Below are 25,297 nucleotides of genomic sequence, written 5' to 3'. Positions count from 1 at the left end.
AAAATGAATTAAAGATGTGTAAAATCTTTTGCTGCTTTTTTTTTTTCTTGAATAAAGCTACCTTAAATGGTTTGAATATACATTGGAAAATGTAAGCTTATCTAAATATGTTTTAACTTAAAATATGCATTAGATGATTTATAACAAAAAAATAAATAGTGGCTAGTGATTTTACATGACTGTGTAATCAATGTGTCTTTGAGGGTTTTAAAACTAACAAGTATTCTCCTGGGCCTCACCTTCATTACTAGATTAAATGAGAAAAAAAAAATCTTACTTCTTCTTCAGCTTCTGGTTTCCTAATTTCTGGAAATAATGTGGTAGAATAAAATGAAGAGTTTGCTTCCTATGCAGGAAGCACATTTGTGTGCTTCACACAATGTACATTTATTGTACACTGTTGAGTGGCCACTTGGTGGCAGAGATTGTCAAGATTTCATTATAACTTCATTTTTAAACAAAATCTGTAAACTCTTTAAGCTTCATTTGTATAGCTTTTTCCTCTCCTGAAAACAACTAATAGAGTAAACTCAGCTTGTCACTTTAATGATTGAAATAGTTTTCATCTTTTTAAGTTATTATCTTTTGAGAATCCACACATGAGTAACTGGAGAGGAAAGAAAAAGTAATTTAAATACAACAATCATATGAACCCTAACAAAAATAACTCTCCTCTGGGAGTGTTGTGTGAAAGAAAAATGCAGCATGCATGGAGCACTGCTCTTAGAAAAAAATGTTCTTGTTTAAACTTGTTTCGCATTACATCTTTCTCTAGTATTGCTTAAATTTCAGTGCAATCAGTTAGAACAGTCATCTATAATGACTGTAGCTGTTTTGTGCAGCACTTTCTTAATGTCTTAAAATCCCAATTTTCAGAAGCAGCTGATGACTTTAGTGGAATGCCATTAAACTGCATGTGCTTAGACCAGGAGTGTGGGTTCCCAGAAAATGATTCAGTTTCTGCTCTCATAACCAGAGGTCCCTCGTGCAAGTTTCAGAATCACTGTTTTATTCTAGGAAAGAGAAAGTAACATATTTTTTCATTGTTTGAGTCAGGTTTTAAAGCTATTTCAATAATTAGTTCCTTATTTCTTTTCTGAAAGGTCATGGTTTAAAAAAATGCCTTATATAGGTTATCTGCCACTATTTGCTCAGGAAGATGAACAGGTTCTTTGACTCTTAAAACATAAACTTTGTCTTTCCTAAGGCACTGTTTTGATTTAGAATAAAACTTCAAGAAGGTTTCTTTAAAACTCCTTTTTTATTATTATTATTTTATTTATTTATTTATTTATTTTGGATTATCTTTCTTGTTTATCTGATGTTTAAAACATCAATCCTACCCTACAGCAGAAATCTGAAGGTCTTAAACAACAGCTTGTAAGAAAACGTCTTCACAGTCTTCATTATTATAATGTAGACATGTCTCAAGACGTTTCCGGTGTGCTACACTTTGAATGCAGCTATGTTAATTAACATTATCCATACTAGCCATTTAGCATTATCAGCATCCGCCTTTGTTTTCTGCTGACAATAATAAGGGCAGAGCTAGCTTCAGGGGCAGAATTCCCCCCTTCCCACCTTCCTTCTCACCTTTACACTCACTCTGGTGCTACTGCTGCTTCTGCACCGAGAAGACACTGGCTTTGGGAAAGACCCTCAGACTGGGCCTGAGTCAGTAAACTCAAGCGTGCATTAACATTTCTGGGCACTGCAATGTAAAGGCATCTCTCGGTAAACTTTTGGAGACCTCCCCAGCATGACTTGCACCAGAGGAACTCACTCTCTCCCTTGCAGTTTGGCAACTGGAACAGATTGGGGACTAGCACTTGCAACAACCCTACTGGGGGACAAAGCTAGTTGAATAGGGCCAAGCCATCCCTGAGTCCTGCATTTGCACAGTCACAGCCACCAAATCTTGGGTCTGCTCTTGCCAGATCTCTTCTGACCTTCACACAGCTCATTGTGCTTCCAGCAGCTCCTCACGCAAGGATGGCCACCTTGGCAGCCACAGCAGGAAAAACCTGCCTAGCACAGGGATGAGAGCAAAGCTAAAAGCCCCAGAGCCTAAGAATTTCTTTGAGACTATGCCATAAAACAGACTTTACGGTAATGTATCATCAATAGTGGACATGAAAACATTTTAGTTTACTTTTAGAAGTGCAAAGGATGGCAGCACATGATAGATCCACTCTGTGGCATATGGCAGGGCAAAAGGGAAGTAAGAACGTAATCAGTTGGCAATATCAATCACCTTGCTGGAAAGGCTGAGAAAAGAATAGATGCAACTCCAGCTGCATTATGGTTTTCAGTGTAAGGTATTATTTTGTTTGTTTGTTTTTAATTTGATTTTCAGTTTTATAGCTCTTTGATTGCAAAGTAAGAACGTATAATTTAGCATTTGTTACTCTACCATCTGCAGCTAGTAGGCAGCACCATTCTAGCTATCTCAATTGCTATGTACGAACATAATTTTGGAAAGGAATGATAAAAATCCATTGTAATTGCAAGAATGAGATTTTCAAGTGTACCTAAGTTGTTTTGGATCAGAAATTTCATTTTTAAAGCCATCATTAAAAATAAGCTTCTAAATTACTTATGCACATTTCAAAGTCACAAATGTTTCTCACCATCACCCATTTTGAAGTTTGCATGTATCTCCTTAAAGTTCATTTTTCGATGATGACCTTATCACTCACTGAAGTTGTGAAATCAATTTTCATCAAGCAGCTTGATGAAAAGTTTTGAAAATATTGAGTCACTGAAAATTCAAGCAAATGTGATATTATCTCTGATGGGTCTTAAATAGATTAGTATTAGATTTTCCAAATAAAATGACACGAGGTCTGTGAAAGGCTAGAAAGTTTATCAGTAGCACACACGAGACATCTGAAATTAATAACAAGCTTGAGTTTGTTGGCAGTGTTCATAATGCCTCTGTCTCCTTTTATAAACCATTATGAACTTAACCAGAGGCAGAGGCTTGTCAGAGGCACACTATTTTTCCATATAGGTCCATTTTTTCCTTCTAGGATTGTAATGAATTTATTTTCTCTTTTACTCTTCAGCTGATAACTGTGATGGGAAAAGTGTTTATCAGATTGGTTGAGAACTGACAGAGGCATGTAATTTCTTCACAGGCTCCCTGTCTAACGACTATAGCCACAGTCTTAAAAACTACTAACCTTGAGGAGGCCTCTGGTCAGTCTGCTGCCTATTTTAACAGCGACCCTTCACTTTTTAAAGTTCCATGAATGACACATTTGATTCTGCCACACAGACAAACCTGTAATTTCTTTTTTGCGTGTGTGAGTGTTACCATATGCTCACCTTTCTACTTAGCAAGTCTCATTAGGTGTCTTGCAAAGGTCTTCTTCCATATTGCGTTACAACAGTGCTAGTCTTTACACTTCTACCACCATGTAAACTCATGTGCTAAGCCCTACGTTCTTGTAAAGCAATTAATTTAATTTATACCAAACCACTGCAAGAAAAACAGACTGACTATAAACTCCTTAAATAAAACCATTAGTTACAGCAATAAATAAACTCAAGTGCCCTTTATTGTACTTGTATAAAACATAACAGAATGCTTAGAATAAAAGGAAGCTGCTTTCTTGGCAGATGCAGAGACAGGCTGGATAAGGGGATTTCAGAAGCACTGCCCAGGCATGTGAGGGTGCTGTTAAGAAAGCCAAAGCTCACCTTAAGCTGGCTTTTGCTAGGGCAATAAGAACTACTACTGCAATAGCAGTAAAATGCTGACCAGGGAAAACATGGGCCTGCTGCTCAGTCGAGCAGGGTATTCAGTGACATTGGATACAGGTAAGGCTGAGGGACTTGATGCCTTCTCTCCATCAGGCTTCACCAACAGTCTACCAGGGCTCTGTGCTTAGTGAAGGGGTTTGAAGAGGGTTTTGAACAACCGACCGTGGATGAGGGTTAAGTCAGGGGTTAATTGAGAGAACTTGGCCCAGGCAAGTCCATTGGATCTGATGGGTTGCATCCGTGGGTTATGAGAGCAGTTGGAGAACTTGCAAAGATGATAACATCTTTGACAGATCGTGGAGACTGGGAGAGGTCTCCAAAGGCTGGAGAAAGACAAATGTCAAACTCATCTTCAGAAAAGGCCAAAATGATGATGCCGGCACCACAAGCCACTCAACCTCACTTTGGTAACTGGGAAAACAATGGACTGAGTCCTCTTGGAGAACATTTCTGGGCACATGGAGGAGCAGATGGTGACTGAGAACAACAGTAAGTGTTGATTTACAAAGGGTAAAATTTGCCTGACCCTCCGGATGGCCTTCTGTGATAAAATTACTGGGTTTGCAGATGAATGAAGAACTGGGAATGTAATCTATCTTGATTTTAGTAAGGGTTTTAACTCCATATCCCAAAATATTCTTGTACCTACCTTAGGATTTTAGCCTGGACAACTGGGCAAAATGCTGGCTGGATAGTTGCACTCAGAGGGTAGTAAGGGGCCTTGTCTTGGGACTTGCACTTTTTAATACAGAATCATAGAATGGTTTTCATTGGAAAGAACCTTTAAACATCATCTAGTGTGACATCTCTGCCATGGGTGGGGACATCTTCCGGTAGACCAGATTGCTCAAAGCCCTGTCCAACCTGACTTCGAACACTTCCAAAGATGGAGCATTCACAACTTTTCTGGGCAACTTATTCCAGTGTCTCAAGGTAAAAAATTTCATCCATATATCCAGTCTAGATCTACCCTCTTTCATTTTAAAACCATTACCCATATTCCTTTCTCCATCTTTCTTATAAACCCCCCTTAAGTACTGAAAAGCTGCTACAAGGTCACTCAAGAGCCTTCTCTTCTCCAGGCTGAACATCCCAAGCTTTCTCAGCCTTTCTTCATTGGAGAGGTATTCCATCCCTCTGATAATTTTTGAGGTCCTCCTCTGGACCCACTGTAACACGTCCCTGTCTTTCTTGCTCTGGCGACCCCAGAGCTGAACGCAGGTCTCCAGATAGGGTCTAACAAGAGCAGAGCAGACGGGGAGAATCACCTCCCTCGACTTGCTGGCCATGCTGCTTTTGATGCAGCCCAGATTATGGTTGGCTTTCTGGGCTGCAAGTGCACGCTGCCAGCTCATACCCAATTTTTCATCTACCAGTATCCTCAAGTCGTTCTCTGCAGGGCTGCTCTCAATCAATTCATCACCAACTGTACTGATACTGGGGATTTCCCCAGACCAGGTGCAGAACTTTGAATTTGGCCTTGGAACTTCATGAGGTCCACATGGGCCCACTTCTCAAGCTGGTCAAGGTGCCTTTGGATGGCATCCCTTCCCTCTAGCATATCAAAGGCACCAGCTTGGTGTCATTTGCAAATTTGTTGAGGGTATGTTCAACTCTACTATCTACGTCATTGATAGAGATATTAAATAACATTGGTGCCCGTACGGACCCTTGAGGGACACCACTCATTATTGGTTTCCAGTATCTTTATCAATGACCAGGTGTTGGAGGAGATGCAGGAGTACACTCCTGTCAGGCTTAGTGGAGGACCACAGAGATGATGGGGGCTAAAGCACTCGCCCTGTGAGAAGAGGCTGGAGAAGCTGGGCTTGTTTAGCCTGAAACAAGAGAGGTTCAGCTTGGATAGGAGACATTTTTCCCCCTGAGAACAGTAATGCAATGAATGGCATGGCTGCCCAGGCAGGTTGTCAAGTCTCTGTCCTTGGAGGTTTTCAGGACTGGACAAGAATGAAGTCCTAAGCAGATTGGTCTGACCTCAGAGCTGACATGCTGTGAGAAGGCAGTTGGACAAGAGACCCCTGAGGTCCCTTTCACCCTAAATTATTTTCTGATTCTGTGACAGGGAGCAGGAAGAACTGTAAATTTACAACGATATTTTTTAACTTAACTGATTATAGATGTGGACAAATATTTATGTTAAAAAAATAAGTAAATTTCAACCTGTACCTAGTGACTGATTTCAGTCTGGACTAAGCAGATAAGGAAATCCATTAGAAAAATGGGTCAACACCAACAATGAAAAGTTAAACATGTTTTTATCTTTTAAAATTAGTAGTTAATATACGCACTATTAAATTACCTTATTCATCTCTGCATCTTCCTGAAAGTTTTTCTTTTGGCACAGAAATGGTTTAGAGATCCATTTTTTGATTCTGAGTAAGAGATACAGCAAAGATTTTGGACTTGGCACTAAGTTGAAGGGTACTGGAAGAGTCCTCCCTTCTTCAAAGTAAGAAAACCAAAGTTTAGCCCTTGCAAACTTCCATTCTACATCAGCATCATCCTGCAAAGCAGAAACATTTCTATTAATACATTATTAATAGCATCTGGACAACTGAAGATGCTCTAGCTAAATGTTATGTGTGCTTTCAATGTAATTGGCTGAAGTTAATTTCAAACAGGTTAAGAGCTTGTTTATAATCTGTGAAAACCACATTTCAATTAATAGAATTGTTCTTATTAATCCATTTAAAACAATGCAATTACAGAAGAACAAAGTGAATTTGCTTTAGACATTAGTTACTCCAGAATGAGTGCTAATAGTCTGCAATACGGCATCACAACGACTTCTTGGCTTGTGCTCTTTGTGATGAGACTAATAATCCTATGGTGGTGACCTAAAAGCACGCAATACAATGCCTAATGTAAAGCTTCATGGCAACATTCAAATTCATCCTCTCAGGCTTGGTCAAGTAGTCACTTGCATGGAACATTGTCATGCTCAGTAAATAAAATGGAAAAATCTTATTCTAACATAACAAAAATGTAAATCCCTCAATGATACTACAAGCTTTGATTTCTTATCTTACTGATCTCTTCTTGTAGCAATTAATTTCATCTATAAACTTCTTTTTGAAAAAGAAATAGCATCAGAATTTTAAATAAGAATTTTACTTTATTACTTTAAACATGATGTTAAAGAGGATTAGATGATTTTTATCAAATTCCTTCCACTTGCTTTAATATACGATTAAATCAGGTATGCTATCATTGCCATGGTTTATGTTTAACATTTACAATGGCCAAAATACTCATTCTACTCATTCCTGTAAAGATCAAGGGAAGTCAATTCTGCAGAAAGGACTGAGGTCAGGCTCAAATATGCTGTAGCTGTTTTTAGAAGCTATTTGTATTCAGTCACCATACTTTTGGGTAGCAGTGTAGTTTTCTTTGCGGTAAACCTAATTGTTTTTTCTGTGTTCTTCTCAGTCAGAAAAATCTGAATCTGGAGAATGTGCACTGCTTTTAATCAGGTTGGATAATGGCTGTGACCCCAAGCCAATGCCTAGAAACTGGTAGTGTCAAACAACCTGAGTCAGCTGCTTTGTGGTAAGGCATCACCCAGGAAAACCTGGGATGGCCTAGCTTTTGGAGCTCTGCTTTTTTTTTTTCCTAATCAATTATAATGATTTAGCCCTTTGTATTGCATGGCATGAAAAGTTCATGCTGATTTTCCGTAGCCCTGCTGATTACTTTGTCAGCTAAATTTCTGTTGAATGCAGAGGACTAAAGCAATGATTGTTTAAATAAAAATAAGAAAACAGCATGTTTTAGACTTCCAAGGTCAAGAGGCATAGGAATGACAACATCCTTGACACAAGAGGGACACTGCTCAAATAATAACTACAAACAAGGTATAGGAAAGATTCATGAAGTCACACAATACAGCATATCATTATAAGGAACATAAGACAGGTCAGCAGCAGTTTCTTGGTTCAGTCTGGTTCTTTTTACTGCGAGCACATACAGCTGAGTAATTGCCAGCTGATTTGTAATAAAAATGAACAGTGGAATGAATATTTTCTGGTAACATATCCCAAAATTCTCTGTGTTATTTTGCTTATAAGATGACAAGAAAACAGGATTTCCAAGATATTTAGACAATTAGATATAACATTAAATTAGGTGATATTTCATCATAAATGGAATTTTTACCTCAATTTCCTGGAATGAGCTGTTGATCATTGCAATAAGCATGTTCAGTAAGACAATGACCATGGTAACATTATAGACTCCATAAAGGACATAGCCAATATTTTCAATGAATTTGTGTTTATAATTGATGACAACTGATTTAACTTCTGAGAGTCCAAATATAGCCCAGAATAATGTCTTGAAACTTTCTTCAACACTAAAAGGAGAAATTGAACACATGCATATGTTACTGAACAAGAACTGTATAGTCTTACTGTATAAATTGCCAGTAAGCATTTTTACACAGTGTACAAAATTTTCTACTATCATAATGTACACCTGTATCAGAGCAATATTGTGCAGAAGAAGTAGACTATCTAATTTCATATGTATATGTTGTTCCATAATATATGTGTCCTAATATTTAGGACTGAAAATAAAAATATCTGATTCAGTTTAGGAATTATATTTACAGCCTCAGAAGAATATAACAATGAATCATTATAAACTACTTTATTCTACATGCAACATACTTGCCTGTAATGTGAATGTAAATAACAAAAAATAACCTGTAAATACTTCATTATAATTATGTGAATAGTTCAATTGTTATTAAGTATTATACCATTAATATGATCAACATTCTGAAACTGTAAAAAAAGCAGCTTGTTTGACTGCAAAGCAACATTTTTCAAAAATGCTTCATGACCATAATCCTGAAGTTCAGTTTTCACTGTTCCCACAAATTCAGGATAAAGTTAATAAGCCATGGTGTTGTGACACTAATTTTTTTTTTTTCAGGTTAGTTCTTTTCAATACATGTATTTCCTCTTAATCAGATAATATATATATATATATCTTTCTCTTTCTCTCTCTCTCTGTATCGACATACACATGCATAAACATAAGTCCAAATGTCTGGGGAATCTATTCTTATCTTCACCTCCTTGTAGACATATTTTCTCTTGCTTTGATGAATAGATCTTATTTCCCCATGACCCAAATGTAGTAGCATTGCAAAGCACATTTTCAATTTTATTGCATTATCATTAAGAGAAAAAGTCAAAAGAAACTCGTAAGTTATAGTTCTGAATCTACCTCTCTGCATAAAATATTTTATCAGTACACCATCTGTGAATTGGTTTAGGTACTTTATCTATTGTGTGAACTAATAATAAGAAGAAAAGTAGTAGCAATTTTTTCCTTCTTGGCCGAGTTTATTTCCTGGCTGAGCAAGCCTCATAACAGCTATAGTTTAAATACTATGACAGTCAGAAATTAAGTGGGCAAGGACTGCAGGGCATGGAAAAGAATGAGTATCCACTCGGGTGATTTATCTTAAAATCATGGCTAGCAATAAGATGGCATGACAAATGTATACCAAGTAACTCCTGACAGATAGAGTAAATTCAGAACTTCTCTTCTTATGGTAGGAGAAGAAAAAAAGCATACAACTGATGCTACATGGAGTAAGTGGGTTGCACTGAGTACTGAGCAGGCTCGAATAGGAAACACCAGTAGCTCAGGAATCTTGGAAGTGAACGTGGACCGGACCTTCAGATAAACAGGAACACAAAGAGGAAGATATCATAAGAGCATCAATAACAATTATTTCTGTCAAGTTGCTTTCCAGCTGCTCAGCCCTAGGCTGCCCTGGTGCCTGGGGTTACTATGACCCTACGGCCAGGACTTGTTATTTTCCCACGTGGAACATCATGAGGATGCTGTCAGCCCATTCCTCCAGCCTGCTGAGGTCCCTCTGAGTGACATTACAACCTATCAGTCACTCTTGTTCATCCATACAGATTTTCTGCTACCTTTGTTTGATTTTCTACCCAGTAATATGGACCAATCTTGAGCGTTGAAGAGGCAATTCTTGAAAATCAAACAGCTCCCCTGGACTCCCCTTTCCTCCAGGACCTCCTCTTCATACAAGATTCTTTTTAAAGGACAAGGTCTGCTCTCCTGAAGTACACAGTGGTGGTCCTGCAGTTTGCCTTGTTCCCTCCTCTCAGGAACGTGAACCCCACCATCTCATCAGCCAACGCTACTCTCAGCCTTCACATCCGCAAGCAGTTCTTCACTGTTTGTAAAAGTCAGGTGTAGCAAATTTCTCCACATCAGATCCTCAGTCACCTATGTTGGGCAGTTATAGTCGATGACCTCCAGAAACCTTCTAGATTGCTTGTGCCCTGCTGTGTTGCCCATCTGGTAGATATCAAGGTGGATAAAATTTCCAATGAGGACCAGGAGCTGCAAGCATGAGGCTTCTCCCAGTTGTCTGAAGACAGCCACATCTATTTCACCTTCCTGATCAGGCAGTCTGCAGCAGACATCCACCAGAAAATCACCCATGTTGGTCTACCCTCTAATCACGACCTGTAAATTCTTGCTGGCTCATTATCTATCCCTAAGCAGATGCACAGGCATTCCTGCTTCTCTCACATAAATTGCAACTACTCCTCACCTTCCCAACCTGTTCTTCATGATTTATCGTAGTACTGTTGGGATCAGGAGCTCATCTGCTGATTCAAGTATATAATATAATGTATGTATGTATATATATATATGATAAAAAAATTACTACTTAATACAACACAAAGAGGTATTTTAAAAGATGTAAACCTTATGAAACTATTAGTAAACTTAATACATACAATGCAAGCAACTATCTTCCCATAAAAATAGCTCACAATTATTACAGTCAAATCAGTAGTACTTACGTTGTGAATGCTTCATTTTGTTTTGCTCCCAGATAGTAGGAATAGAGATTAAACATGCCTATCATGAAAGCTACAAACACCATGATAAATATCACCATGAACTTGAAGATGTCTTTCACAGTTCTGCCAAGTGATATCTGCAGTGGTCCAAAGCTTTCATTGGCTGGTAAGATGTAGGCTATTCTGGAGAAACTTAGTACTACTGCAATAGCATACAGGCCTTCAGATATGATCTGTGGATCAGACGGATCCCAGTTTATTCTAGCTAGAAACAAAAGATAAGAATTTCTGTTAGCATTCTGAAGTCCACCCTGGGTTGTTCACAGAAGTGCTGTCTTTAGGGGAGCGGTAATAGTGAACCAAAGTCATTGTAAGTTAGAATTGAGTTAAGTGGAGCTATGCAAATCTGAAACAGCTGAAGTACAACCTGCATGTGTTTTCCTTTACTGTATGTTGTATCATGAATTTTGACCTATTTCATTAGAAAAAAGGTATAAAACTGTGCTGCCTAAAAGTAAGGAGCCGTTAATTTTTACCCTTTTGAACTTAAAAAGCACATAGAAAAACAATGTCCTCCTTTGAGTGAAGTGCTTAGATATTCATTTGACTTCCTTGTGCCAAGTATAACTGCTCAAATAGTGCCAGCAGTGGTTGCCCACTACTTCCCAGTGCTCAGTAAATTTCTTACATGAAGATGTTGACAGAAATTAAAGTGAAAGAAGGGAAGATACTTCACTAAGACTGACACAGATGTGGGATACTAGTCCATCTCCTATGCTTAGGAGTGGGGAAATGTTTTACCTTTTCACTAGTGTTTTATTCTGTTCTTTTTACGCTTTCACCAGAAGTGTCATTTTAATAGCAAGAAACCATGAATGGGATTCATTTTGAAATTAAGATGGCTGCAAACAGGCATAAAAATAGGAGGTACAATCAGTGCAGCCTAGTGAATGCCTGGGCTCGATTCAGACACCTGAACAAAGACATCTTTTTGTGACGCCCAGGCTATCTGAGATATAGGATAGAGGTCTTTTTTTTAAAGCAGCAGCTGGAGTCAAGGGAGAAAACCTTAGGCAACTCAAATGGCACTAGTCCCTTATGTTTGGTCAATTGAATTCAGCCAGGTAGTGCTACCTCCATTTCATGGCTCTGCTTATACTGATTAGATATCCATTGATTATAAAGGAAAAGCAAGAAATGAAAATGGTCTGCAATATCACTAAAGCAAATTTCTGGGACTTGAATCACAAGTGAATTTAAGTAAAATTAAGCTTATAGTGTTAAGTGATAAAAAATTGGCAAATTAAATTAGAAATGGGGTACGTTTGAGCTATCTAAAATGAACTGTTTCAACCTGGGCATCTAAAATCAAGTGCCCTCCGTAACTCCAGAACTGTGGGAACAGTAATGCTTCTCTGGTTTTTCTATTTACTCCATCTCTCATAGTAAAATGGTAATGGCTCTTTCCTGGTACATACCAAACACCCATCTCCATCATCTTTTCTATCATCATGTCTACCAATCCCTTCTTTTGAAGCTAATTCACTTGGATAAATTGCTTGAATGTCATTTGAATCAGTGAGTGAGTTAGTTATTGCTGTTTCAAAGGGAACATATTCAACAGAAGAGGGGAAACATTCAGGTTTGAATTTCTACTCAAAGAAATCTTTACAGAAAAATGTCAGAAGGAGAAACCTAAAGTAATACCCTTCAGGATGCTTCCTAGCTGGAGGTTATGGCATTCTCCCATGAGATGGGAGGCTTGAGTTCAATTCATGATTGTGCTTCAGGCAAAGAGAACAGGTCAACCTGGGATGGCTTTCCTGCATCCCAAGGGAGTGTTGTCATCTGTGTTTATTCTACTGTAAATGCCAGAAAATAAAACAAATAATTTATACTGCAATGAAGGCAGTCACTGGCCTTTTGTAAAAATATTATTTTGAGCTGTTAACTAACAAATAACCATTTAATACAAGTCAGTTATTTGAACAGCTATATATTATATCCATATACAGTGATGTTGAGCAACAATGCTTCAGAACGTTCATCATATGTCAGAAACTGTTATTCTTCAAGGAATTTACTCCCATAACAGTATTCATGTGTCATGACATTGTAATGAATGACTGTAGTTTTAGGCATAACAAGGCTGAGTTAGCACAATCATTGTCTTGCTAGCCACTATGCTTTTCTTGTAGGTATGTGCATATCCTTTTGTTTACTGAAAAACTACACTCTACATTCAAATGAGAAAATGTCTGTATGGCAAAATACTGTGCCTTTTTTTCTATAAGCAGACATAGCTGTGTTAGCTTTACCTCAGATTTCATGGATAACTAGACGCAAAGACAGCAGATGTTTCAGTATGGGTTAGTAGTCAGATGTCTTTCAGGTCTCCAGATGAGCTGTATTATATTTGCTAGCCTATGACAAAACCTATGACATTAAATATTAACTATTAATATTATCCATGCTAGTATTACCATACAAAGATGTTCTCCAAGCAGGCTTCGGTGTACATGCATACACATGAAATAGCTTCTACTCCTCATATATGACAAGCAAGTTTATGAACATATTTATCTCTTACTGATAAAGAAAGTGGATTGAGAAGTACTAAAATAATATAATAGAGTCTATGAGCAAAGATTTAGGCTGAAAGACACGTTGGCTGTGTTGGCAAAGAAGGTTTAAGAAGTTTCTGCATCTCAATGCTTAGTTCTGCCCCTGCATTACCATACATCACATTCTCAGTTGTGCCAACGCAAATGTTTGCAGGATAGCATTGTGTGACTGAACAGTTTAAATGACCTGGATTAAAATAATCATGGAATCACAGAATCATCAAATCACTTAGGTTGGAAAAGACTTCTAAGATGATCAAGTCCAACCATTAGCCTAGCCTACCACTAAACCATTCCCTAAGCATCCCATCTACACATCTTTTGAATACCTCCAGCAGTGGTGACTCATCTATTTCCCTGGGCAGCCTGTTCCAATGCCTCATAACCCCTTCAGTGAAGAAACTTTTCCTAATATCCAACCTAAACCTCCCCTGGCACAACTTGAGGCCATTTTCTCTTGTGCTATCGCTTGTTACTTGGGCAAGGAGACAGACTCCCACTCCACTACAACCTCTTTTGAGGTAGTTATAGTGATGAAGTCTCCCCTGAGCCTCCTTTTCTCCAGGCTAAACAACTCCAATTCCCTCAGCCACTCCTCATAGGACTTGTTCTCTAGACCCTTCGCCAGCTTCATTGCCCTTCTCTGGACACGTTCCAGCACCTCCAGCTCCTTCTTGTAGTGAGTGGCCCAAAACTGAACACAGTACTCGAGGTGTGGCTTCACCAGGGCCTAGTACAGAGGGACAATCACTTCCCTAGTCCTGCTGACCACTGTATTTCTGATACAAGGCAGGATGCTGTTGTCTTTCTTGGCCACCTGAATACAGAGCTGGCTCATATTCAGCTGGCTCTTAACCAATACCCCCAGGTTCCTTTCCACTGGGCAGCTTTCCAGCCACTCATCTCCCAGCCTGTAGTATTGCATTTGGTTGTTGTGCCCCAAGTGCAGGACCTGGCACTTTGCCTTGTTGAACTTTGTAGAGCTGGCCTTGGCCTATCAGTCCAGCCTCTCCAGATCCCTCTGTAGACCCTTCCTACCCTCAAGCAGTTCAACACTTCCACCCAGCTTGGTGTCATCTGCAAACTTACTGAGGGTGCACTCAATTCCGTCATCCAGATCACTGATAAAGATATTAAAGAGAATCTTTATGGGTGGGGTGATGACAGTGGGGCTATTTTGAACTTAAATGATTTCAGTGCCTGATGCCCAGAATAATCCCCAAAGAGAAGTATGAGCATAGCCAAGGGAACTGTGAACAAGTAGTAGAGATGAGAAAGAAAAGCAGGGATGGGAATTTCTTTAACAATTACATTGTGGAACTAATGTACTAATCATAGAAAAACAACTCTTGGCCCAAGAAATACATTCTAACCATGTGCAATCAACTCACCCAAGGTGTAGTATTTTATGTTGGGCTCCAGTGTTGGACTTGACAGGTCTTTCATATTTGCATCAACCAAGTTCTGGGCTCTGGACGCATGCCAAAATGCCATAAACCTTGCTATGAATGATGCTGCAAAAATTGCTAACATGCCAAAATCAAGCATATTCCATAATTCAAAAAGGTATTCCTTTGGACCTTGAGACCAAATTTCTTTACATTCAGACCATATCATGCCTGTGAAAGACAAAACAGAAAAAGCAGTATGTTCTTTTAGCTTCATATTCATTTTATGTGATACTGTGTTATGTTTAGAATATGCTCTTGGTTTCAGTCAAACTCAAAACCATTTTGGTCTTTGGGACTTTGAACACACACTAAAATCCTTGAACCTGTTAATTAATATATATATATCACAAATATATATGCCACTACTTCTACTTCATGTAAGTAATCTTAACAATCTCTAATACTGTTTTTGCCTGTTCAACTCCAAAAGATTTCAAAGAAAGAATGGGAAGTGAGTATTCCCATCTGTTATAAACACAGAATAAGACTGAAAGAGGAGTAATGCTCTGGCATGATTGTATTGCAGTAGCAGAACTCATAGCAGAAGTCACATTTTCCCATTTGTAGAGGACCCTGGGTATATAGTCTGTATGATAAATGAGCATGCAAGTAGGAATCAGACCAAATACTTTGTCAACAGGGCAAAGGTATCTGTTTGATTCCTAATCAATAATATTAATTATTACATAGAAAATAAAAATAATAAGATCTAGGAATACAGTATCATTTATGGCATCTTTTTATTGAGCAAATCCTTTTCCTTTTCAAGATAAAATTTATTTAATCATGAACTAAGTTTATCAAATTCTTAAGAGAGCTAATAAGAGAAAAACAAATTGTAATGTCACCGTTTTTTGTACTTATCGAATCATCTGAAAGATCTTTTCATCACTTTTCAGATAAGGACAATTATAATGTTAATTACAGTAATTAAATTCAATGCTATATCTGTATGCACTGAATTAATTTTTCTTAAATCACTACCTGCTTCTGCATGATGCTGAAATAAATAAGAATAAATAAATAAGAATAGCTTAAATTAGCAAACTATGCATTTAAATTGGAAAAATATTTTTAGTCCCTTATTATCAGATTAAAACATTCATATTTATAGAATATTTGGAAATCTAAGTGTCATTATTCCCACAATACACAATTATATTCATTTATACAGCTATCTGATGGAATAAATAACAATTGTCAATATCTTTTAAAGCTGTATGATTCAGCTGATGTGCAAATGGCTCCAATTCACAAATAGCTCATAAAAGCAAACATTTTTAAATGCATAAGCTGGAAGCAGATTCCTTAGCTTGAATGTAACTCACATATTACTGACTTAACTAACAACCAAAACCCAGATCCTTAAAATATTTGGGAATCTAAACTTCACTGAAATAAATGGAATTAGACTTGCAAATAGGAATCATAGAGATAAGATATTTTTGAGGGTCTGTGCTCAAGTTCTTATGTGGAGTAATACTTAGTCGCTGCATTGAATGGGTCATGTCAAAGTACTATTCATAGCATTCACTTCATCCCTATGCTGGGATGGAAAAATCTACAGCTGAATACTGAGGGATCTATATGCTGCTTCTCTTTTGTCAAATAACAATGCATTAAGCTATATACTATTAATTCTGAAGAAATACTTGCAAAGTAAGAAAATCTTAACAGAAAGAGACAACTGGATACAAAAACCTTGGCCCATGATGTAGAAATCCTTCCCCTTGAGAGCTGACACTCCGTCTGACTCAAAAAAAAAAAAAATTGTAGACAATTTCCTTTGACATTCATAAACTTGCATTCATTCATATTCAGATGATGCAGATTTCACCAAGGTCCTTATCCTGCATATTTGTGATTGTGATTAACCCAAATATTTGTGATTAACCTGAATATGTGTAATGAAGCACATGTGAAGGCCTGCTGACATCCAGTAAGAAACATGAGGCCAATGTGGGAATGCAGCTAGTTGAATAAATTCCCTTTGATGCAATTTTTACATGTAACTTTAATAGCAAAGGACTAAATTGGGTCCAGCTTCACTGAAATCATAGTAAGACAATCTTAAGCAAAAACTAATATTTACCTATTACCCAAGAAATAATGAGCATCTCCATCCATGAGAAACAGGATGTTTTCATCCTAAATAGCTGTTTGACATTGCCTGTTGTTTCATTAGGTCGGAGTTTAGTGCCATCAAATCTGTCAGCTGCATTCATGACAAGCAGACCAAGAAAAATGGTGAAAGAAGCTGCATGGGCTACGAACTTCATAAATGGTCCACGCATTATCCTCCCCAGCTGCAACAGATGTTATAAAACAAAAAGATATTGCATTGCCTTCTTCCAAAATAAGAATGTATAAAAAGAACAGAAACACAAAGAAATATATGTTTCAATAACACAAAGGAACAAAGACTTGGAAAAAAAATTGTACTATGATGCCATACTGATAATCACATTTAAAAGTTTCTGCTTATTTGCTGTTTTCAGAGGGATAATTCTGATTCTCAGTTTCACCATATATGTATTTTTAACTCACTGTTTAGAAATAATTTTATAATTCCTTTGGGGCATTTTTATGTCTATTATAGATAATCAAGAGAAATATTTATTATAGCTGTTAAATATTTTTCAAATTTACATTCCAGTGCTCTTATGAGGCAGCAAAGAGAATGGGATTTTGACACTTACTAAAGGCATTAAATTATCACCAGGAGTGCGTTATGAATAAAGAATTCTGTTTCCTGACTGACATGATACTCCACTTAACACAGTTATTTTGCAGTTTTTCCAGCTTACTCCCTTTTTAAAAAAATGTCGTTAGGCCTCAGGAGGGTATGTTTATAGTCGTGTAGTGTCTTAATTTCCTTCCTGACTCCTTTAATGGAAACATCCTCAACCTTGTGATGACTAAGCATGACTTCAAAACAGTTTAGCGCAGCACTTAAAAAAACTAAAAGTTCCATAGAAGTTCACACAAAGCTGAACTTTTAGCAGCTATTTACTATAGGGGATGTCTTAAGAGTGCCTGTATTAATAGCAAAAGTCTTAGCTAGTTCACTGAGTTGGCAGCTGTAGAAAAACACTCTTATAGCATCTTGACAAAAATTTTATGGAAAGAATTGAAAACAAGTGTCACAGATCCCAGGTGAAATATATGACTATTTGTGGTCTGGAAAAAAGGAGGGAAGGCAGAAAGATGAATTATTGCCATAAGTATTTTTGCTACACTTGTTTCAATATCAAAATCAGATTTTTGCCAACTTTACAATCAGGTTTTACAGAAACAAAGAATAAGAGGATGCGATGGTAAGGTCTCAGGCGCAGAAAACATTAAGAAAATTAGACAAATGTAAAAAGAAGGTACTCTTAAAGGAACACTGTCAAGGTTAGCAGGCACAACATTTGATCTTCTTTCTCCATTATACATTATTCTGCAAACCCATGCCATTCATTTTTTCTCACTCAATAAACTAATTTATTTTTTTTGAGTAAAATACTCCTTCGGCCTCATGAGACAATCTTCAACAACCAATTATTTTGTGTTAACTACAAAAAGAGCAGATATTTGTCATGGGAAAATATTTTGTTTCAGTCTAGCAAGGAACAGTCATAAACAACACGGAATAAAGCAGAGTTTGAAGATAAAGTACCTTGACAGTGTCCTTTTAAATGCACTAAGCTTGTGTTCACAAACGAAGATGGGTTAGGAGACAGATGCCAGAAAGAGTCATAGCCAGAAAAAAAGAAAAAATATTGAGGAAAGTAGTGTTAATATACCTCCTGATCATAAACTGAACTCCTAGACCCCCACCCCTTCCAAAACAGAAAAAATAGCAAAATAATGTAGTAAAAAACTCCCTGGAGGCAGAACTGACCACAGCTGACTGATCACAAAAATGCTGGAAGTTACTAGGACATTGGTACACGTAAGTGATCCAAGAAAATCTTGAAATGGCACTTTTTAAATCCTGAATGTCTTTATGGAGAGGATATAGGTCAGAAAATAGGACTCTGAGCAAGAAAGAGAGAAATGTAAAACACTGCATGATCTTTCGGGATGTTGAGACTTTTCTATAAGCTAGAGTCCTTCTTTAATACACTTTCACTTAACAGTTTGACATAATAAATTACTTCCCATTGCAGAGACCAACGACATGATGTTCTAAATGCTCTCTTTTTTTTTTTTTTTAAACTTAAGTGCCTTTGTACTATGGTTTAGACAGACTTTTATATATTGGTTTTGGTTTAGGTTGCCCTGTGTGAAGCCAGGAGCTGGACTTGATGATCCTCATGGGTCCCTTCCAGCTCAGGACATTCTAAGATGCTATGATTCCAGGACCAGATATGGTTAGTTGTATTGTATATACCCCATACATAGGGTCACCTGAAGTGTCTCAGGACTGGAGTCAGTGTTTCATGTTATTCCTTCCATGTGAATCTGCAAGAACAGTCTGTATCATAACATTATGGAGTATGACAATGATACAGAGAAGATAAAATAGGACTCTGGGTAGCACATCTGTCACAAAGGAAAAAAGCCTGGTAACAAAAAGGGATAATGCATATACTTTTAAGGGGGAACATTTTCCAAGCTACTCATGTACTGGACATAACACTCAATTTCTTTTCTTCCACCACAGTGAAATAGAAGAATATGTACAGCCCTCAGAACGCTTCTAAAAACACATAGGGACTGATGAAGTTACTTCTTCAGAAATCCCAACACCAGTGGGCTGGGAACTGGGAAAGAAGACTGAATTTCAAATTCAGATCCCCATCTTGGCCAGGGGCTGGCTGAATTATGCATAAATTCATAAAATTATTAATATAAATTCTATTATTAATTGTAACTGAACAGCTCAGAATTTATAAAGATTCTTCTAGAAAATTGAAAATAATATTTAGTCTTTCAAAATGTCATGCGATTAAATAGTATTTGAGAAGGTTTCGGTTAATTATGTCTGTAGTTAAACTAAACTACCAGCTAGAAAACCAGAGCAAATAGTTCACAAAACTTTTGAAGTGCCTCCAAGTGGATCACCAGCTAAGATGAGTGGATCTCTCACTAAGAGGCCATTTGTTACTCCTTTCAAATTCTAACACTGGTGAATTCCTGCCAAATCAACAGGACTCTGTCCACAGTTTTCTCTGAAATTTCTTCCAGATGTGAAACTCACAATATGTGTGTCAAGCTCAAATGATTTTTTTCCTAGAAAGAAAAGTGTATAGCTGCACAAGTAACTGTCTGAGATGTTGTAACTGTTACAAAGACAATAAGGCTGCACCTTTTTTTGCCTTTCTCAAGAATGGCATGAGAATTTAAAGAAACGTATCAGAATAACTTCAATGCCAGCTGTTATTTTCACCATAAATACTGTCTTCTCTTCCTTCTGTCACTGTGCCCTACAGTTCCATATCTGGAAAAAGTATGGGTAATTTATCTCAGTAGGAAAAAGGAATTATAAAATTCCATCAGTTCATACACAGAATGAACTCCATTGATATAGATAATGTTCTTTATTGGAGCAATCCTATCCTGAACTTAAACAGTAGACGTTACTGTCTTTAAAACAAAAATCTAACAACAAATAAACAAACAAACAAACAAAAAAAAAAAAAAACAGATTTTGAAGTATGAGTGAAGTACAAGAAAAGAAATTGCAGCTGTTGAAAAAGATGGATTAAGTTTTACATTTGCAGAATATAATGAAACATCCAACATATAGATCACAGGATGAGATGATTGAAAAGGAACAGACGAAGTGAAATGTTAATGGATGTTGTCCCTTGAAACTTGACTTTAAAAGGCTACTTTGAAATAGCTTTTCTAGAATGTACGATTGTTCAAAATGACTTTAAGATCCAATAAATCATTGAAAAAGGGAAATGACAAATAGACAAGTCACTGCTATAGCTGAAAAACAATTACTAAAGTGTTGAATCTCAGGGTGCATTTTCAGACAAAAACATTCATAAAAATCCTAGTCACTATATAGAAAAGTGAAAATGATATAACTGATTTTTTATTGTTCATACTGAAAGAAATGAAAAATACAGCAAAACAGAAAAGACCCACCTTTTCCCTCTCACAGAACAATAAAAGAAAGAAAAAAAAAGACTTCAATGCTCTCTGAACCTTCCTCTTTCCCTGGAATCATATGTACACTGGATTCAGCCTGCCAAAATATTATACTGTGCCCTGTAAGATCCTTATAGGATCCCATTTGTTCCTTCTAATATGCTCTCAAAGGAAAACTTCCATCAGTGTCCATTTGCAATGGATAGTGGTAACTAACTAAAACAGAGTTTCAACACAAAGTTTGGAGAGATTAGAGACTAAACTGTCCGCAGTGGAAAGGCTTTCCACAGTATATGTGTCACCCAAAGAGATGAAGTGGTAGCACCCAAATCCAAACAACATCATGTTATAAATGGATGCAGGGGAGGCTGTGTGGCTGCTTTAAAAATCTCATGGAATACAATGAGCCTCAGCACCATCTTGACAAGTCAACAAAATTCACCTTGACTTCTAGGAAACCAGTGATGATTGTGCTAATTTCTGGCTTCATGATTTTGTGACCTTTATCTACTTATTTTCAATCATCAAAAATAAAATTACCTTCGAGGCAATTAGAGTCAACCCATAGCTTGAACTTAGTCTATCTCTGAGAAAATGGAAAATGAGGATTAGTAGTCAGCACTTGACTACTAATGCAGCAACTAAATGAAGAACAGTTTGACTCATTGTTTCTATAGTTTCTACAAGATGACTCTTGTTCAGCTATGGTAATTTAACTTAATATACTTTGCATTTAACACAATACAGTTACCTGTCACAATTATCAGAACATGTAATACTGTAGCCATTCCATTTTAACTCAGCTTTAAAATAACACATTTCTGAAGCATTATTTGAGCACATCAGTAATTTATACATATACCCGTGCTTCATCTTTGCCAGCCAGGAATCTACATGGAGATGTTATAAATGTTAATAAACAGCCAGTACAAGATTCTGTCAACTGACCTTACTGCAAGGAGCAATCCAGTAAGCCATTGAAAGGAAGGGCAGTCCTACTGCAACGGCGAGAACAACTAGAAACTTCACTGCCATGGTCTGCTGCCGCAAACCTGATAAATTTTCATACCAGATTGAGAGAAGTTGTTGCTGGCAGTTTGGATGTGCTACAAACTATAACAAAGAAAACAAACACAACAGAAGAATATTATTATTAGAATACCTTTTATTAAAATAGCAGATGTGAAGTGTCTTAGGACTGTGAGATTAGCAAAAACTCAGCTAATATTCAAAGGAGCATTAACAGGGGTATAAGAAAAAGGTTTTTTGATGAGAATAATCTCCCAGAAATGGGCTTGTTGCTATCAGCAACAATACATGCATTAACTTAAAAACAGTGTTCCATCACAAACTAATTTCCATCTAAGCATAATTATCCATCAACTCTATCTGTGCAAACTCCACTTGCTTCCAACATCTCTAATTTTCATGTTGCTACCTCAGAAATTCCAAAACTTTAAGTCTTTCTGTTTTGCAAACGATGCTATACAGTGTTCAGTTATGAAAGAAAGAATACACCATACTTTCACATGCCACGATGGAAAATATCACTTTTTCAGCTGACATAAGAATACCACTGCCACTTCTGCAGGAAATCGAGGAAGGGCTATTTGTAACTTGATTATGGAATCTTTTAGATATACACTGCAAAACTGAAAAGTTTGACTTCTTTCATTCATGAACACTGTAAATATTGCTCACATATCAATTTTTAAGGTTTGCCCTAGAGATGTGAACTCCATTTCCATAAAAAATTTGCAGCTCTTCCTGCACAATTATATCTGTATATTCAGTCCATACTGGATTTTTAAGCATTCCGTTTCCATTTCTACTTTTTTCATTAAAATAAGAAATTGATTATTTTCACTGTATTGATCTGATTTGTTTCATTATATAGAAATTTTATCAAAGATCTTTCTGCTCTGAGATGAGATAGCCCTACTTTTGGGTAACCTGCTTTCTAAGTCTGTTCCTGAACTAAATCCTTGTGTCCCTCATTTGCACAAATCTCATCAAATAATTTCTCCTGGCTCACATATATACATCACCTGGAACTTATCAACCTATATTATCCAAAAGAAGCTTCTGGGTAATTCAAAGGTCTGGGTGTAGCCACTAACTCAGCTTGATCCTATTCACTGAGTACATTTCAAGTGCAGACCAGAGTCTTAAATTGGCAATGGAAATGGAAAGTCAGCCAAAGAAGTGATTATAAGTCATATTTTCAACACTGCTTGGTGCCTAGAGCCCACTGTAGTACTTTTACTCCTAGATTGTGTCTCCAATCATCCATACAGAAAAATACACATTTTCTGTGACACACACAGTTTCATTAAGTTCTCTCAACTTTCTAAGTCATAACAGCCTGACCAAAAGTGGTAGCACGAGGCTGCTGTGCTATCCTCTGGTTTTTATTAAATCTTATACTTTCCCAGGCTTCAGAATTAGTACAAATTTCTTCCACCTTTTTATTTTTTTAAATACACTAAAACTAAAACCAAGTAAATACCTAAAAAATTTGCATACAGCTAGTATTTTCTTAGAACAATTAAGTTGCATACTCACTGTGGCCAGTATCCACCCTGCATATCTGCTTCTTGTTCATATTGCTAGCTATTTGGGGTGAGTATTCTTTTGTTTGTAATATACTGTTGGTAGAAGGGCCCAAATGTTCATTTAAATGTCAGAAGCTACCATACCATAAACATTCAATATTCCCACAATTTAATGCCGTCATGATGTCATCTATGTTTCATCAACATAATTGCTTACTTTTTTTACTTCATACTTAATGGCAAGTTTTAAGCGGCTAAGGCTGGGGCGACCATGTTCTCCATTATTATGGCTCATCTCTACATCACCATTCAAAATAGCTTCCACTTCTTCTGTATTTCTGCACAAATCAAGGAGTCCAACTACAAAATCTTTGCATTGCATAGACAATTTCTTGTAATCATTCTGGAAAAGAAAGGAAAAAATAAAGTGACTTGATGTTTAGAACTAACAGAGAAATACTTCTGCATTCCAGTTATACATTTGTTAAACATCAATAGTTTTTTTTGCATCTTGTTATGCTTTCTTGTGGTAGGTTAACAGCACTTTTCTATCCAGCATTTACTTCCCCTGAATGTTCACAAAGATTAGGATACATCTCATCTTGGTCATTTAGATCATCAAGTTTTACATCTAAGTTACTTCTCAAGACTTGCTTTATAGCCAATCAAAAGTTTAATAAAACTTTTAGAAATACCGTATTTTAATGACTAGTTCAAGTTGAGATACTAATAGCACAGAGGAAATGATTTTTCACTATCACAGAAATCTAGATAATTAGTTCAAATGTAGAAAGTTACACTGTAGATATTAAAAATTGGATGAGTGTCCTATAGAGAGCAAGACTAAACCAATTCCCAACCTTCTTGAGAATTACATAATTATATTTAATTTCCTTAAGTCTTGAATTATTCTTTTAAATCTTGTCTGAACTCTGTCTCATTTTCTAACACCTCTTTCACCTTGCAAACACAGGTCTTCATCACTGTTTTCCAGCAGTGGTACAGACAGCACAGTGATACCATATTTCTAACTTCAACTCAACGCTCTCTAGATCAAATATCTGACAAAAGACTTTGGTGAGTCAGCCTAAATGTTGCCCTGTAATGGCAAGTTCAGCTGGTTATTGCTTTAACTACCTATTAGTTTTCTCAGTCACTGGTTACCAAAAGGCGTAAGCCAAAACAGAAAAGAGATCATTGTAACCCACAATTCATTAACCACTACTTGCTCGCAGCTGTGTTTGGGTCACAAAAGTTAAATTAGGTAGATAGGTAGATAGATGCATACAGATAGAGATGTAAATCTAAAGCTAAATAATGTGTATAGACTTATTACCCCTTGCTTAGTTCTTTTGAGAGATTTTCTCATTCATATGTTACAATTTTCTGATGTTTTTAATTTTTATTTTTTTTAATAATTTTAATTTACTATTTTTTACTAATTTTTAGGAAGTCTTAAAAAGATGTAACTACTGTACATTTTTCCCAAACAAAAGAATGAAACAAAAAACAACAAAAAGTCATACAGAAGTGCTCATGCAGTCTCTAGTTTCATGTTCAAAGTAGCTTTCTACAAACAATGTTATTACAGTGGAACATTTCTCCCTCTTCTGGTCTGTTTTTCATAGCATTCTCTCTTCTACCATTCTTGCTTTCTGTTTAGTCCCTTTTTGAAATACTTCCTTATACTAACTGCCAACTAATGCACAGCCAGGAATACAAACCACTATCTGTACTATGCAGAATGTCCTAATTTATTTGCTGAGAGTGTAATTCATATGTATTTGTTCTTTATTAACCATAACAACATAGCAGGAGTTTATTACTTGGATATATTAAAGGATTGCATCTGAGTTTTACATTTCACTTCACTTATATGGATTCAGACATTCATAGATGCATACATACACCGCTGTAGGACTCCATAAATG

At 36.8% G+C, this 25,297-nt stretch overlaps 1 protein-coding gene across 4 annotated transcripts in view; it reads right to left on the bottom strand.

The window, feature by feature from the left end:
- The window catches only part of TRPC6 (transient receptor potential cation channel subfamily C member 6), a 100,947-nt gene that overhangs the window by 10,391 nt on the left and 65,259 nt on the right, over window positions 1-25,297 (bottom strand). For all 4 annotated transcript variants that reach the window (XM_083819480.1, XM_083819481.1, XM_083819483.1 and 1 more), the window contains exons 3-9: window positions 23,584-23,769; window positions 21,760-21,924; window positions 16,814-17,027; window positions 14,662-14,889; window positions 10,647-10,911; window positions 7,945-8,140; window positions 6,089-6,292 (exon numbers count right to left, since the gene is read on the bottom strand). In XM_083819480.1, coding sequence (XP_083675606.1) covers window positions 6,089-6,292; window positions 7,945-8,140; window positions 10,647-10,911; window positions 14,662-14,889; window positions 16,814-17,027; window positions 21,760-21,924; window positions 23,584-23,769 — 1,458 coding nt within the window. The remainder of the gene's footprint in view (window positions 1-6,088; window positions 6,293-7,944; window positions 8,141-10,646; window positions 10,912-14,661; window positions 14,890-16,813; window positions 17,028-21,759; window positions 21,925-23,583; window positions 23,770-25,297) is intronic.

The sequence above is a fragment of the Anser anser genome, assembly GCF_964211835.1.
Source record: "Anser anser genome assembly, chromosome: 1".
In the NCBI taxonomy this organism is placed as follows: domain Eukaryota; kingdom Metazoa; phylum Chordata; class Aves; order Anseriformes; family Anatidae; genus Anser; species Anser anser.
This window is presented reverse-complemented; position numbering and strand designations above follow the sequence as displayed.